The 15,303-nt window shown below is 43.7% G+C and overlaps 1 protein-coding gene across 1 annotated transcript; it reads right to left on the bottom strand.

The window, feature by feature from the left end:
* Positions 1-1,527: 1,527 nt before the first annotated feature.
* On the bottom strand, positions 1,528-13,537 carry LOC139473682 (calcium-activated chloride channel regulator 3A-1-like). Its single transcript, XM_071256382.1, has 16 exons — positions 13,314-13,537; positions 12,324-12,582; positions 11,839-11,969; positions 11,297-11,441; positions 10,883-10,987; positions 10,375-10,542; positions 9,272-9,446; positions 8,690-8,799; positions 7,949-8,117; positions 6,890-7,140; positions 5,729-5,906; positions 5,137-5,244; positions 4,138-4,386; positions 3,205-3,318; positions 2,084-2,245; positions 1,528-1,778 (listed from the first exon to the last, which is right to left on the bottom strand). The coding sequence occupies exons 1-16, from the start codon at positions 13,535-13,537 to the stop codon at positions 1,528-1,530; spliced, it is 2,799 nt and encodes a 932-aa protein (XP_071112483.1).
* Positions 13,538-15,303: the final 1,766 nt, after the last annotated feature.

Here is a 15,303-nt window from a genome sequence, read left to right as displayed (position 1 = left end):
GATTTTCAAGGAGTGAGTATGGTTTTACGCTGCTTTTAGCAATATTACAGCAAAATCAATGGCTTCACACATTGAACCCATGTGGAGAATCGAACCCGGGTCTTCGGCGTGACGAGCGGGCTCGTTAACTGGCGGCTTCCATTCAAAAATATGCTTTATACGTATTTTAAATCAGTCATAAACTCCGTAACCGTAGTTTGTGTTAAGCTTCAGGGGTTGCATGATTAGAAAACATATTCCGCTAACAATGTAACATAATAATATGAATATTTCATTTTTCATTTTTTATTACAACGTGTTCGCATCGTTATCTATCGTGAAGTTGTCCGATATTTTATCACGAACTTTGATATTATTTTCATACTCGGTAATCCGACATAATCATATGCAACAAACCATATCGGATTAACGGGACTTGACTGTATGGAAATATTGTTTTCATGGTCAAACAGATAATTACGATTGATGGATAGAATTACGACGACCATGTCCCAGATTACACCCTTTCCACACGTATTTTTATTCAGATACAGTAAGAAAGAAAAAAATTGGGTGTTCTTTAATTTCATTTGAGTAGTACATTTGCACTGCTACATAACCGATACAAACATTTAGTAGCTGTTGCTGTGTGAATGGCTGATGATTGAAAGTGGCAGCAAATTGATTGAGGCGCTCGTACAATATTAAGTTGTTATGGTGACCTTGACAGCTATAAATTTAGTAGTGGTTGTTTATCGTCCACACTCCTTCCCAACGCTTGACACCACCGTTTCCCTCCTCTGTGAGAAGCTTGCTTTAAGGTTGTCGATTCACTATATGATTCGAGACGATTTGAAATAGCAGTTTCTAGAAGGTTTGCTGTACTTATATATAAAGAGCAAGACGAGGGTGAGGACGACTTCTAAGACTTAACTTATCTACTTGCCAAGTGTAGACAGGATACGCGTCTCTTTCTGCCCAATTCCTACACTGGTTCCTGGATTAAAGAACGGAGCACGCGCCTCATTCAAGACAGTCGACTGTGACGACTTCCGGTCATTTCTGAGTGCACTGACTTCTGTAATAAGGCCTGTTATTTGTAGCTGCTGCCACACATTGGCCCTTTGTATTACCTTTGATTATTGTAACCCAAATCCTGTGTTTTTAAATATAATTTGTTGATTCCTCATTAATCTTGTGTGGTTATTTATAGACTTCACAAGCTAGTTCTGTACGTACCGATGTCTGTGTAACCTTGTCTGACAATACCACACATTAGTCACGTGCTGAAACAGTCTCACTCCATGATCAGAAAACAGTTTGTCTGTATATGCGTCACTATAGAAACAACAACCCAAGACACAGTCATTTGATCTTGCACCATCAAGATATCAGAGCACGATGATGTTGACCAAGCTTCACTAGTAACTGAAGTGTGAAGGAAATTCGTCAAAAACTAATACTTGTTCCGAGAAGTACGTGAAAGCCAGACTGCAGTCAGTTTCTGTAAATGTTTAGATGGAATCAAAAGGATGAGTATCACTAATATCAACCCAGGTACTTCTTCCTGATGGTGACGGTGAATCCCCTTCTCTTCTTCCGATGTATCACTACGCCAATTGCTACGGCAACGAAAACTACCAGGACACAGACGCCCGTCACTATCCCAGCAATCAGTGCCACGTTGACATCATCAGGCTGCTGCACGTGCTTCATGGAAACGCTGACGATGTTGGAGCGTGGTCCTCGCAGTTCGACGTCATCGGTTGCAAGTATGGTGAAATAATACGTCACATCACCTGGGTAAAAATAATAATAATAAAAACTTGAGAGCAATTATTCTTGTTTCTAAAGACTACTTTCAAAACTAAGTGGTGTTTAAAAGATTCTTAAGCAGGTAGAAATCTGTACAATTAAACCTGACTCAAATTTACCATTTTTGGTTATCCCCACGCTTGCGACCATTGCTATAAGGGATGGATGGGTCATGACAAACAAGACGTTTTTCTTAACACGCCTAATGTCACCAGTTACCATCTAACATATCTCCTGCTTTACATTTGCAGTTTTGATTTATTTAAACATTGAAAAGCCCCATCCTTACCGTCCCTATCGAGTTTGACAACGACGGATTCTGCCGTCCCGGAGGCCGCGGGGCTCGTAATATCTCCCTCGACCAACATCTCTCCGGTCACTGGTGTGGTCAGCGTGTGGTTTTCATACAGTGGGTCAAACTCAGTACTCATCCACAGCTCGTACGTGGTGGCTGGAACACAACGTCACAGAGTTATGTCCCTTCTATTGACCAATCAGATTCCACCTCTCATAATATCACATGCATTTGCTCAAAACAAAATTGGGGCGCGCAGTCAAGACGATCTGATTGATAATCAAGATCTATTTTGTAATAAAACGGGTCTTACCTCGCGAAGCGAATCAAATCAGTTGAGCACCATGATTAAAAACATGAAAAGATTTGGAAAATATTTGTCACAGTTGACGGTACACATGCTTTGCACATCGTGCAGTCAATCGAAACCTGCACGTTGAAATCCATGTTGTTTGCGGACCGGATGTCTAGTTCGTTTCGCGATTTTGATTGGACTTTGCATAGACTCGTTAGTCCAGCCAGAATGTAACTCCGGAATTCCAGGCTAGTCCGGCAAGGGTGGAAACTGGATCTTTACAATCAGTTTATCCCCTTGCCTCGGGAAGATGGCATTCCTGGTGTAGTCATCAATATACCCGATTCCAGCGCTTCACCAATTTACTGCACATCAGGTTCATTATTCCCCGTTGAAGAAATTTTGTACTGTTTAATATATACAGCGGCCATCATGACTTAACATCACGTGCTGAAGGGACTATGTTAGCGTAGGTAGTACCGTGTACAGACAGGCTAACGTTTAGTCTCTGAAAATATATGATTTTGATAGTAGAAACAAGCAGCCACATTAAAATGTAAATGGAGCCCCACGCTGCCCCAGTGAGATGGGAGGACCAGTGAAAAATCTAGACTTGCTATTGCATTACAGTAAGGGCTGGGCGGACGGGAAAATAATATGGTTCAGGTACGTGTACAGTCTGCATTCTGTGCTTCGAGACTCCTGGTATGACCACATCGTTCTTATCCAGCGTCTGTGGTATAGGGAACATGAATAAACAGACAACAACTGCGGGAATTCCAGGAACGGGAGTTTAAAGTACTCAATTCCGACCCCATACCTGTGCCAGTGTCGAGATCGTCTCCGGGTGCCGTCCACTCCAGCCGGACCACCTTGTATCCTACAGAGGTCACCTGGAGGTCGGAAATCTTGCAAGGTGGCAATATGTCAGTGCCTGCAACACGACTTCTTAAATCAAGTGTATATAGAAAAGTCAAATAAATTATTTCCGAGAAGGCTCCGAAACGTCGTTATTTCATACTTGTCCATTTACTTCTTACAAATTACCAACTTCATAAAAAACACAACAAAATACGTCACTAATGTTCCATTAGGTGGGATATATTGGCACTACAACATGTAGTACAGGCAGGTGCTCCACAGGGGACAGTGCCACTCACCTGACCTCGCCTGACCCACCACGTGGCACGTGAAGATCCGGGTAGGAATTGGTCTTCAGCAACCCGTGCTCGTCGTAAGAGGCGACTAACGGGATCGGGTGGTCAGGCTCGCTGACTTGATGCATGTCATCGTATCCCAATTGCGTGGATCGATGCTCCTGATTATTATTTACAGACCGCCGTCATATAGCTGGAATATTGCTGAGTTCGGCGTTAAACAACGAACAAAATAAATATTCAGACACAGTATACTGACTCCGAGGCGACCAGAACTTGTTTATATTCCTTTAATGTAACGCGCCAGGCAGGGTAACAACAAGCACCACCCTTGGACGACTATTAGCATGACGCGCCCGGGGGTGGAACCACCGTCCGGGCAGACGCTCTATCCACTAGACCACGGCGCCTGTCAAACGTGACCAGTGGGGGTGGGGGAGGGATATTCATGGTTTAGCCCTGCTTTAAGCAATATCCAGGCAGTATCTTTGCAATATCACATTGGGGACACTACCAACTTCATATATTGTAACCATATTGGAATCGAACCCGGATTATCAATTGGAGAGAAATCTTTCACCCCCGGACGAACCCACCAGGAGCGAAGCCCGTGAGACTGAATGATCCAGCGGACGTTGACCTCTGGAAGTGCTCCACAGTCTGTTGTGTATTTGACGCCATCCCTCCGTCATGCACCACCGCTGCCCCTACACCAACTACACGGTCCGTAGCAACCACAGTGGCTGCATTGTCGTTGACAGTTACGGTGACGTAGTAACGGCCATTGTTGGTGAAATTGGTGACGTAAGCCGAGTAGATGCCATCATCCTTTGTCGCATCAGCGCCTAATAAAAGAGTGAGTGAGTTGGGTTTAACGCCGCTTTGAACAGTTATATCACGGCGTGTCTGCTTTATGTCAGAGGAAAGCTCGAAGTGATGCAGGTCTCAGACATTTACCACTTTGATGAAACCCACGAGCACGGGTATGGTGCTGACAGACCTAGAAACAGTATCGGGCGAACCGCCATTCGAACCTACGTGCCCAAGGGAGACAACTCTTCACAGCGAATTGCAGCGCTTTAGACGACTGGGCCACACATGCTTCTAAACACCTCATACTGTAAATTCACACTTACGGCAAATTTGTCCACGGGCACGTACATATAATGTAGCATATCGTAAAAAATGGTAAACTATGCTTTTAAAATTTATTTTAACGCTTATGTTGTATGCTTTGGTCTGAAATATGCAGAAAAAATATAGAGAGACTCAACTGGAAACGACCACTTTGATGGTTTTTGTGGTGAAAGTTCTGACTGGCGTATCTGAATGGCCTTGATCTGCTGTTTCGCTTAAGCCATGACAGACTAACTATAGTCATATGAAACAAGTCAGGGGTTCTTTAACTACTTTTGATTAGTATATTATAACAAAACCGGCTACAGTTCTATGTATACTACGCAAAAGAAGTTAAAGACCACACGACTGATACCCATGATTGCAGTTAATCGGGTGTTCTTTAACTACTGTGGAGTAGTCTACCTTCAGGTGACGTGTTGCCATCCCAGTGACTGGTATCCATATGCAACACCCACCTGCACCGTTGTCCCTGACCATGAGAGGGACCCTTGTCGCCTGTCCCTCCGTCAACCCTGGCTGTTCCAACGTGGCCTTCACCGTCGCTTTCAGCAAGGGGGATAACCCTGAAATAATTTACCATTTACGCCTTCGGCGTGACGAGCAAACGCCTTAACCACTAGGCTACCCCACCGCACCTAATATATACTTAATGACTAAGTGTGCCCTAAAATTACCTTTGTGATAAATGTAGATGTGTTTACTTTCCATACTGCCTGCCCCAAGTATTATTTCATCAGGAGCAGTGGGGTAGCGCGGGTCGTCACGCCAAAGCCCAGGTATTCCCCACATGGGTACAATGTGTGAAGCTTATTCTGGTGTCCCAAGACATGGAATATTGCCAAAAGGGGCGTAAAACCAAACTCACTCACTCACTCAGATACGAAACACCTTTGTTGAAACTGTGGCTTATCATCGTAAACTATTTTTACATACTGCCTTGTTCTGTCACAAGATGCACGAGAACGTCAAGCGGACTGAACCTCATATATTTCATGGGAATGGGACACTGAACGTGTACTCGTTAATCATTTGAACAAGATACATTACCCTGCGATACGCTGATGAAGAGATTCTGGAAGAGCGGGAAGGCAACACTTGATCTACCCCACTGCGCATGTGCCAAAATGGGTGCCGGTTGACCTTGCCTGATACGTGTGGACACGGTGAAGGTCACCACCTGGATCTCCTCGTGCGTGTTGGTGATGTTCACAACGAGACCGCCAGTCTGGAAGTATAGATTCTCGGAAATTGTCATGGAAATAAATTTCACACCTGACTAATACTTCCCCCTGGTTCCAACTAGATCGTGTTCAACACCAACACAAAAGGACAACACAAATGTACCAACAGCAAATAATGAAGGTTAATGAAATATCGCATTCTGCGAAACTCTGACACTTTTCTTGAGTATTTCAAAATCTGACTCCCACAGAAGCCTATGCTTGCTTGTTTGTTGTTTAACGCCACTCTGTAAGTAATCGACTTTGCAACAGACAATCGAGTGGTTGATATCGTGAGCAATGATCCACGCAGTCGGGGTAAGATGACACGCTATCAACCAAGTCACCAGCCTGACCACCCAATCCATTAAAACGCCGCTTACAACCAGCATAGGTTGCTGGAGACGGAGTCTAACCTAGGATCCCCACAGGGTCGCTGAAGCCCATGTGAATGCTGGACAGTATTTCTGTGTCCGTCGACAATGACACTCAATATGTCTCCTGTACACGCGTCCACGCACATCATCGTGTTTACCATGCTAGAATGAAGGTGCCTACCCCCATACTCACACTTCACAATCCCGAATACCAACTACACTAAACTACGGTTATAACGAACTCAAAGGGACCACTTATTTTAGTTCGTAATAACCGTTGTTCGTTATAAGCATATATACAGCATATATACAACAATGGCTTGGACTTAAAAATAAGTTCGTTATATCGGTCAGTTCGTTATAAGCGTGTTCGTTATAAACGTAGTTTACTGTCTCATTTATTCACCCCTAGGTTATGAAAGAGTGATTTGAAGTTAAATTAGTGAAATAATATCGAAAAAGTAAATTATATAAAGGAAATGTTTACCTACACCATTATTTAAAAAGAAATGTTTTTAGAATCTGCGTTCCAAATACTTTTACATTTGCATGCCGCGTACCACATCGATTGGCAGCCCCCACAATGACAAGGACAGTCTAATCAGTCTCACCTCTTCGTAGCCCTTGAAATGAAAGTTTGACGTGTTGAAGGAAGCCTCGTTGGTATATTCAGGGGACGAGGAGTTCAGTACACGACCGCCAGGGGTCACCATGACAACCCGCGGGACTGTAGTGTTGTAGCCAATGGTGATGTCGGTGTTGTCACCGATGGACGAATCAAAGAAGATGACGTCATTGTGACTCTCGCCGGCCTGTAGGAGCAACGATTGGCTGAGCAGCTGCAAGACTCTCTGACGGGCAGCTGTAGTGATAAAATTGTGAAACACTGAATCCTCTCTCAATATGTGCATTTAGCGTAGATGTGTTTGTAGATGCAGTACACTTGACGGACTAAATGCTTAATGAAATATGATTATATGACTTGGTTTTTTTTAAGCTAAAACAATATCCGTTTTTTCAAAGATAAATAAAACAACGAGGTTGTGTAGTTCATTTGAAAGATTCTTGAACAGTATTTTTGATCAGCGTTCGCCGTCATAAGGCTTTTGGTTTCAGAGAAGTGTAAACGTTAAAGAAGGAGTTAACTATAAAGATCCACTTTCCACCCTTGTCGAACAAGGCTGGAATTTCCAGGCTCGACCGTAGCGCCACAAGTGCCTATTACGAGTTATGTCCCTTCTATGTCCCTCCCATTGACAATCAGATTCCACTTCTCGTATCACTTACATTTGCTTCAAACAAAATGGCGGCACCTAGTTAAGACGATCTGATCTGAATCAAGATCTTATATTGTAATATAGGGTCTTACCTCGCTAGGTGCATCAAATCACTTGAACACCTTGATTAAAAGCATGAAAAGATTTGGAAAATACCTGTCGACGCCCAGTTGGCGGTTCACGTGTTTTGCAAATCCTGCAGTCGACCGAAATCTGCACGTTGAAATCCACCTTGTTTACGAACCAGAATTTCAGCCTAGTTCGGCATGGGTGGGAACTAGACTTTTACAGTCAGTTTGCGCCCCTACCTAGGGAACATGACTTGTGTGGTCGAGCTATATTTCTAAGTAATAATTCCAGTCCAACATACTCCAGAAACAAACCCAGACTTACATTTGCCATGCTCCGCAGAAGCTATGAAGGCGTCGTTGAGAGCGTTGGAGATGTCGCTATCGGAATGGAAGAAACTGATACCGCCCGTCGTCTGTGCCAACATCTCCAGCTGTTCATCGGCACTGGCGCCCACAGCAATCGTATCAACAGTCACGTTAGCATCAACAATCTGGAACAGCATAGACACAACCTATACAGGAAGTCTAAATGTGTCAGAATAAACGACATGTGAGTACTAGTTCAGATTGCACCGGGCATGGGGACTTAGGTCGATACATGTTGTGGGACATATTTGAATTCAACATAATATTATGACTTGGAACCTAGAGTAAGTATAAAATGTAAATTGCACTGTACATGAGAATTGAGGTTCGTTATTCTTTACATGAGGGGGCACGGGTGGCCCGGTCGTCTAAGGCGCCACGAATCGCTGTTCAGAGTTCCGTCCCTTGGGCACGCCAGAGACCTATGGTTGTTGGTTCGAATCCCGGTTCGCCCCGATTATGTTTCTAGGTTTATACGCACCATACCCGTGTTCGTGGGTTTCACCGTTGTGGTAAACGTCTGAGACCTCGGGCTTTCCTCTCACATTAAGCTGACCCGCAGCTTTATAAGTGGAATACTGTTAAAAGCGGCGTTAAACCCAACCCATTCACCCTTTACATGAATTCTACAAAATGCTAAAACGGGACACCTGGATCAGACATAAAATTCAGATTGCACTAAACATGGGTTTGTCACCTGTTGCAAGACGTCCCGGATGTAGGGAGGGTGGGTCTCTATCCCGTCTGACAAGAGGATCATGTTCCCACCCGGGGTAGATGCCAGAACCTCCAGGCCCTTCAGGATGCCTGCAAGGACAAGGGCAACATAACCACTTAACTATTGGACCAAGGTGACACGACACACGGGCGTCTGATATATAATCGTATAGCACCGGTGTCCCAGTCATCTAAGGCGCCGCGATTCGCTGTGCAGAGTTGCCTCCCTTGGACACTCCAGAAACCTATGACTATGGGTTCGAATTCCGGTTCGCCCCGATTATGTTTGTAGGTTTGTCAGCACCTTACCCGTGCTCGTGGGTTTCACCGAAGTGGTAAACGTCTGAGACAAACATCATTTCGGGTTCTACTCCCACATTAAGCTGACACGCCGTAGTATAACTCGAATAATGTTAAAAGCGGCGCTAAACCCAACTCACTCACTCACGCGTATAACACCCCATACGCAATCAGTTGCAGCCTCTCAACCAGCAGTATGGCACACAGTGCTGACTGAGAGGCTGCAACTGTCTGCCTATCGGATGCGATTAACTCGACTTACCGTCTCCGATGCTGGTTGCGCCAGAAGCAGTTTTGGGAACATGTTGTAACAGTTCAGACCTCGTCAGGTTGTTGACAACGAGCAGATTAGACCTGATGGTGGCTTGCCGGTCGAACCAGACAATTCCTAGTTGCTCCCCGTCCTCCAGGACGCGAGAGATGTAGTTGGATGCCGCCTAGGGGACAACAGAAACTATACACAAGGCACTGAACCCGTTCCGTCGGCGTGACGGGCGAACACAGTCACCACTAGGCCACCCTACATGTATGGGATATGATTATCTCAATACTGAGGTAGCTGATCATTATCAAATTCATTTTGTCTTTTGTCAGTTGTGCTCTGTGGCATATGGATAGTTTAGTTTGGAGAGTCAGTTGTACATAGTGTATAACATATCAAACGTACATAATTTTGCACTCATACTGTTCCACTTTCAATATAAACACTTCATCTGTCTTGTTTCACAAGTCTACAATTCTGATTTTTTATATGATAACAAATTGTTTTGCTCCGGGATGCTAGACTTGACTGTATATTTTAGTAAAAAACAACAACACGTAATCAGTAAGTGCAGACTGTTTTCGGTTTCATAATACAAGTAGTTTTGTTTGTTCGTGGTTTAACGTTGTTTAACAGTGTTTGAAATATACTAAATTGCCGATTTGCCATCATAACTCACACACTTTAGAAGCTGACTAAACTCTTCAGGCCCTCATTTAACTGCAGCTTATTTTGACAAATAAATGGACACGTAAATTTACTGAAGTCCAAGGATTTCTACAATATGGAAACTACGGGCCCGACACGAGATCTACCTGCCACGGGACTACAGGTACATGTAGGTGTTTATTTCGAACACTGCAAGCACATTGATATTCCAGTTATACGACGGCGGTCTGTAAATAATCGAGTCTGGACTAGACAATCTAGTGATTGATTTCATGAGCATCGATCTATGCAATGAAGACATGATAACAAGCATCAACCCAGTTAGCCAGCTGATCCCGTTATCGCCTTTTACAACAAGCATAGGTTGCTGAAGACATTATTCTACCCCGGGGTGAGGGGAGACAAGTTTAGAGATGACATGAGAGTGCACCTACCCTGGCGAGTTTGGAGATCCTATCAAATGAGTCCATGCTCCCGGATGTGTCCAGCACCAATACTGTCCGCTTGGTGCTCTCCTTGACCAGGCGGAACGTCGGAACTGTCGACGTCACGTTGCGGGGAGGGTTGAAGTTCTTCTCGAAATCCCCATGCTCTCTCATCACCTTGGTAGATTAAATGTTGACATGAAACAAACAGTTTCACTGAGCAAACGTCTTCAGCATGACCCAAGGTTTCTCTTAACTCAACCAAACGGAAGGCTGGATAACGTAACTAAACTGTCGTTTTATGTTGTTTTAGTATACCAAGTTTCATCAGGATTACTAAAGAGAAGTAATTATGAGAGGACCGAATGTCAAATATTGCGGTTTCTTAACCTGTGTGACATTGGGTGATCTCTATGTGATATTTTCCGTAATTCTAGTGATACTATCTGGTTAAATGTAACATAGGATATTGTACTTCCGGGTTATAGGTTACATGATGATGAAAACATCACTTCACCTCCCACACACTCCGGCCATCACACATCTGATTCTGTTTGTTTGTGGCCTGTCGGTTGTGGAGGGTGAGAGGAGATGACGGGTCGTTGTCACAGAAGTGGACGATCTGAAACAAATACAAACATACGGATTCGTGACACACAGGGAGAATTTCAGATGTTATCAGAAAAACTGGGTTAACGTGTCAAACTTGCATCTCATGTCCATGGACTATAGCCCGAAACTCGACAGACCACAAAGCAGGGCTTGAACAGCACTGAAGTTACGTGTTCATTATATAGCCACCAACAAATGCATTGTATCTAAAATTTTACTGTTCAGTTTGAAATAAAGTTAAATAATTACTCTCCATGAGAGAACTGATCTCGTTACAGTTGAATTCGGCGTCTGCAGCCGCCTGCAGGAGACAACTCACATGCTGCAGCTGCTGGGAGTACATCAGGGAGCCGTGCTCTCCCCGTGTGTCTTCTGTGTAGGGTTGGAATCGGCAGTTCCGGTCCGGAAGTCCGTCCTGGTATCTACAGCCCTCCGTCTGCCGGACTACATCATAGAAGCGACCTGCATGGGCAACATCGGACTGATAGCACCAGGTATAACAACCAGAGAACGGGATGATGTTACATACTACTCAAAAGACGTTAAGGATCACCCGATTCTTTCATATCACAATAAGTAATTTGTCATGTGGTGGTGTGGGTTTCGATAAGGTTGTAAATGATTGATAATTATTGTGTACTACTCAAAAGAAGTTTAAGAACACCGGATTATTCAATATCACCATAGTTCATTTGTCATGCCACGTAATATAAAATAATCAATTTCTTTAATTTCCTTTGACTAGTATACAATACGTAGTAGGAGTTAAACTTTGAAAGCAATACAAAAACACCAAGAAACAAGAAATAAGAATGGTTAAAGTTCTATTACAGGGAGATATGAAGTGATATATACTTCCCTCGTATCGCCGTCGAGCAACGGATGCCTTCTATCTCGCCATTACTCGCAGCATAAAACTGCTGAGAAGATCTTTCATCCGGGTACTCATCAAATACCCCGTATCGGAGATGTCCCCACTCATGTATGATGGTCTGGATTGAGGACAGAAACAGAGATTCTTGCTGTCTTACAGAATAATACATCATGGTTTGGGGAATTAAACTAATAGGTCGTGGTGTAAGCGTTAGCATACTGTTCCAATTCTGAACAAACGTTGATTTACCTTCACCATGTGTACATAACCGTCTTTTTCTTAGATGCCGTATTGATCCAGATGCATTTGTATACTGGTATTACCCATTTAATGGTCTGCATCAAATGACGCTGTTGGTGTACATTTTGGATAATGTTATTACAAGTGATTGATTCAAAGAATTATATATAATTGAATATTAACTTTTGCGTCACTACTCTCGTCAGATACACCTTCTGAGAGTATTTCTCACCTTGTCGTATGGGCCGTATGGAGCAGCGACAGTGTCGTTCAGAACGTACGCTGGGGTCAGATGCATGTAGTGTCCCAGCTCGCCGCAAGGTGTCGTCTTAATTACGAAAGGTCGATTGCCATGGCTGAATCTGTCATCTGATTGGTCAATGAGAATATCGCTTTTATCTACAGTCTCTTTGGTCTGTGGTTCATACTGGGGTCTGTCTGACCATGACCTTGGGACCAGGATCGTGATGTCACCGAAATATGCCCGCTGTCTGAAAGTTGATAATCGAAAGGAACATTCATGTATGTGTTTACTGGAGAAATGTGGGCACACTCTGTTTGATTGTTTGTTTGTTGTTCAACGCCGCACTCTGCAATATTCCAGCAAAATGACGGCGGTCTGTAAATAATCGAGTCTGGACCAGACAAACCAGTGATTGACATCATGATCATCGATCTACGCAAACGGGATACGATGACATGCATTAACCAAGTCATCGAGCCTGACCACCCGATTCCGTTTGTCGCCTTTTACGACAAGCATAGTCGGCTCTTACGGCAGCACTGGTCCACTTGCTATGTATCACCGAACCATGTATAACAACGTACTTGTTAAATCGCTTTAGAAAAATATCGAGAAGATAAGTATTAACATCACGACATTACATAATGAACAGAGGGGACAATCTGTGTTCCTCAGTCGTGTCAGTATCCTCTAATCCCAGATTAGAACCGAGTATAGCCCTTGGGCTGTTAGAGCCATTGTTGGACAGGTGTGTTGTCTCCTCCAAGTACCCGGATGTGTCCAACTGTGTGACTGTCCTGGTACCCGGCCACCTACTGCGTGACTGTACAGGTACCCGGCCACCTACTGCGTGACTGTACCCGGCCACCTACTGCGTGACTGTACAGGTACCCGGCCACCTACTGCGTGACTGTACCCGGCCACCTACTGCGTGACTGTACCCGGCCACCTACTGCGTGACTGTACCCGGCCACCTACCGTGTAACTCTGTACAGGTACTGCGACGCGTTGGTGAAAATGCTCTGTAGTTTCTCTATCAGTGAGTAGTCCTCGGGCACAGAGTCCTCTATAGCTATCAGTATTCCCCGGTACTCGTTGTCCTTGATGTGGACCACACCCCGACCACACCCAGTCGCGAGGGGGAGCAGGAGAAGAAAGGGGGCGAGCGACTTCAACGTTGTATACATTCCTGAGGTCATCATGACCAAACTGAAACACGTCGCACACAACTGATGTGGCCCTGTCATTTCTCATACGAAGGTTTTCACGTTTTTTTAATATTTATTTCATGAATTTACAGATCGAAAAAGATAGCTTATAATTTACCGTGCCGTAGAAATCAGACGGAAGAGAACTTTTAAAAATGGCATTCAATGACATGCATGTTTATTGGGTGGTTCTTCAATTCCCAGATATAATTGGGGGCACAAGCTGCTCAGTCGTCTAAAGCGCCGCTTTAGAGTTGCTTCCCTTGGGCACGACTGAAACATATAATCGTGGGTTCGAATCCCGGTTCGCCCCAATTATGTTTCTAGGTTTGTCAGCACCATACCCGTGCTCGTAGGTATCACCAAAGTGGTAAACGTCTGAGACCTGCATCACTTCAGGCTTTCCTCCCACATTAAGCTGACACGCCGCGACATAACTGAAATATTGTTCACAGCGGCGTTAAACCCAACTCACTCACTCACCAGATATAATTTATTAACACATCTCAAAAACTCCACTGATTTGAGACATGGTGACCCGCACACCGACGGCTCACAACGAACACATCCAACTTGCATTTGAAATATCAACCTTGGAATTTAACAGCGAATTAATCAATAAAACGTCTCTCTTCAGCCACGAAACACTTACCGCAAGAGACGTAAACGTCGAGCTGTCAACCGACTATCGCCTGGAACGACTCCTTCATAAACACAGATGACAATCCCCCTGGTGCGTTTACCATGTCATGTGTGTCTCTACAAACTACATCCGATATATAAGACGTTAAAATTAAGTAAGTGGGCTCAAATCATAATTGTAGTACATTTCCGCCCACTGACTTCTCCCTTGAGTGTTATGGTAAACCTAGCCAGGGATCGATCCTTGAGATGATTTGTGGCTTCATAAACCACTACTTGAGTTTATCCCACGTCCGGTATGGCCGGGGAAAGGGACATTCTTTGTCTCTATGAAAGTACTAAATACTTGCAGGAGTTGACCTGTAACAGCCCGCCAGGTGGAGCTCCGGTGATGGCACGGGGATGAGTGAGTTTGGTCAAACGGTGCTTCGAACAGTACTTCAGTTGCATCGGGGCGGGTCAGAATGCAGGTCTAAGACGTTTACCACTTTGGTGAAACCCACGTCACGTGATGACAAACCTAGGTTATGGTTGTCTTAATTCTCTGAGATAATTAAAAGGTTCTCACGTTTCCGTTCTATAACTCAATTATTTTTTTTATTATTAATTTCTTTCATAATATATCAACGACAAGAATTAAAATAATGCAGTGTGATAGTTCCAATGTTAAAAGATTTCCTTCCAGAGAAATATTTATTGATATTATTGATAAGCTAGTTTTTTGCTTGAAAAGTAATTTAGTATACTAACAATATAAATAATTATAGAACAGATCTACTGAAGACCAAGTATCCCCTTACACCACTCAAAATATAGAAATAATAGAAACTGTTTTGAAAAAATGACAAAGAGAAGAATCGATATAAAGGATAAGATATTTGGATGATCAACTCTTTGATAACGGTGTTAGAACATATACCGAAACGTTGCTCCTAATTGTGATAAAGAAGTTGTTCATCCATATATCTTATCCTTACTTAGTACTCCAACTTATAAATGCCTCTCAACGAAAAAAAAAAAGACTCGATATGTTTACTTTTATGGAAGATAATAAAATATTTGTCGCGTACCTCTAAGATATACAAATGGGTTGCCTGTTGCACAGTGGGAAACGAGGA

This window comes from Haliotis cracherodii, unplaced genomic scaffold, assembly GCF_022045235.1.
Source record: "Haliotis cracherodii isolate W230 unplaced genomic scaffold, xgHalCrac1.p SCAF_3, whole genome shotgun sequence".
In the NCBI taxonomy this organism is placed as follows: domain Eukaryota; kingdom Metazoa; phylum Mollusca; class Gastropoda; order Lepetellida; family Haliotidae; genus Haliotis; species Haliotis cracherodii.
The sequence above is the reverse complement of the archived record's forward strand: the minus strand, read 5'-3'. Positions and strand labels throughout refer to the sequence as shown.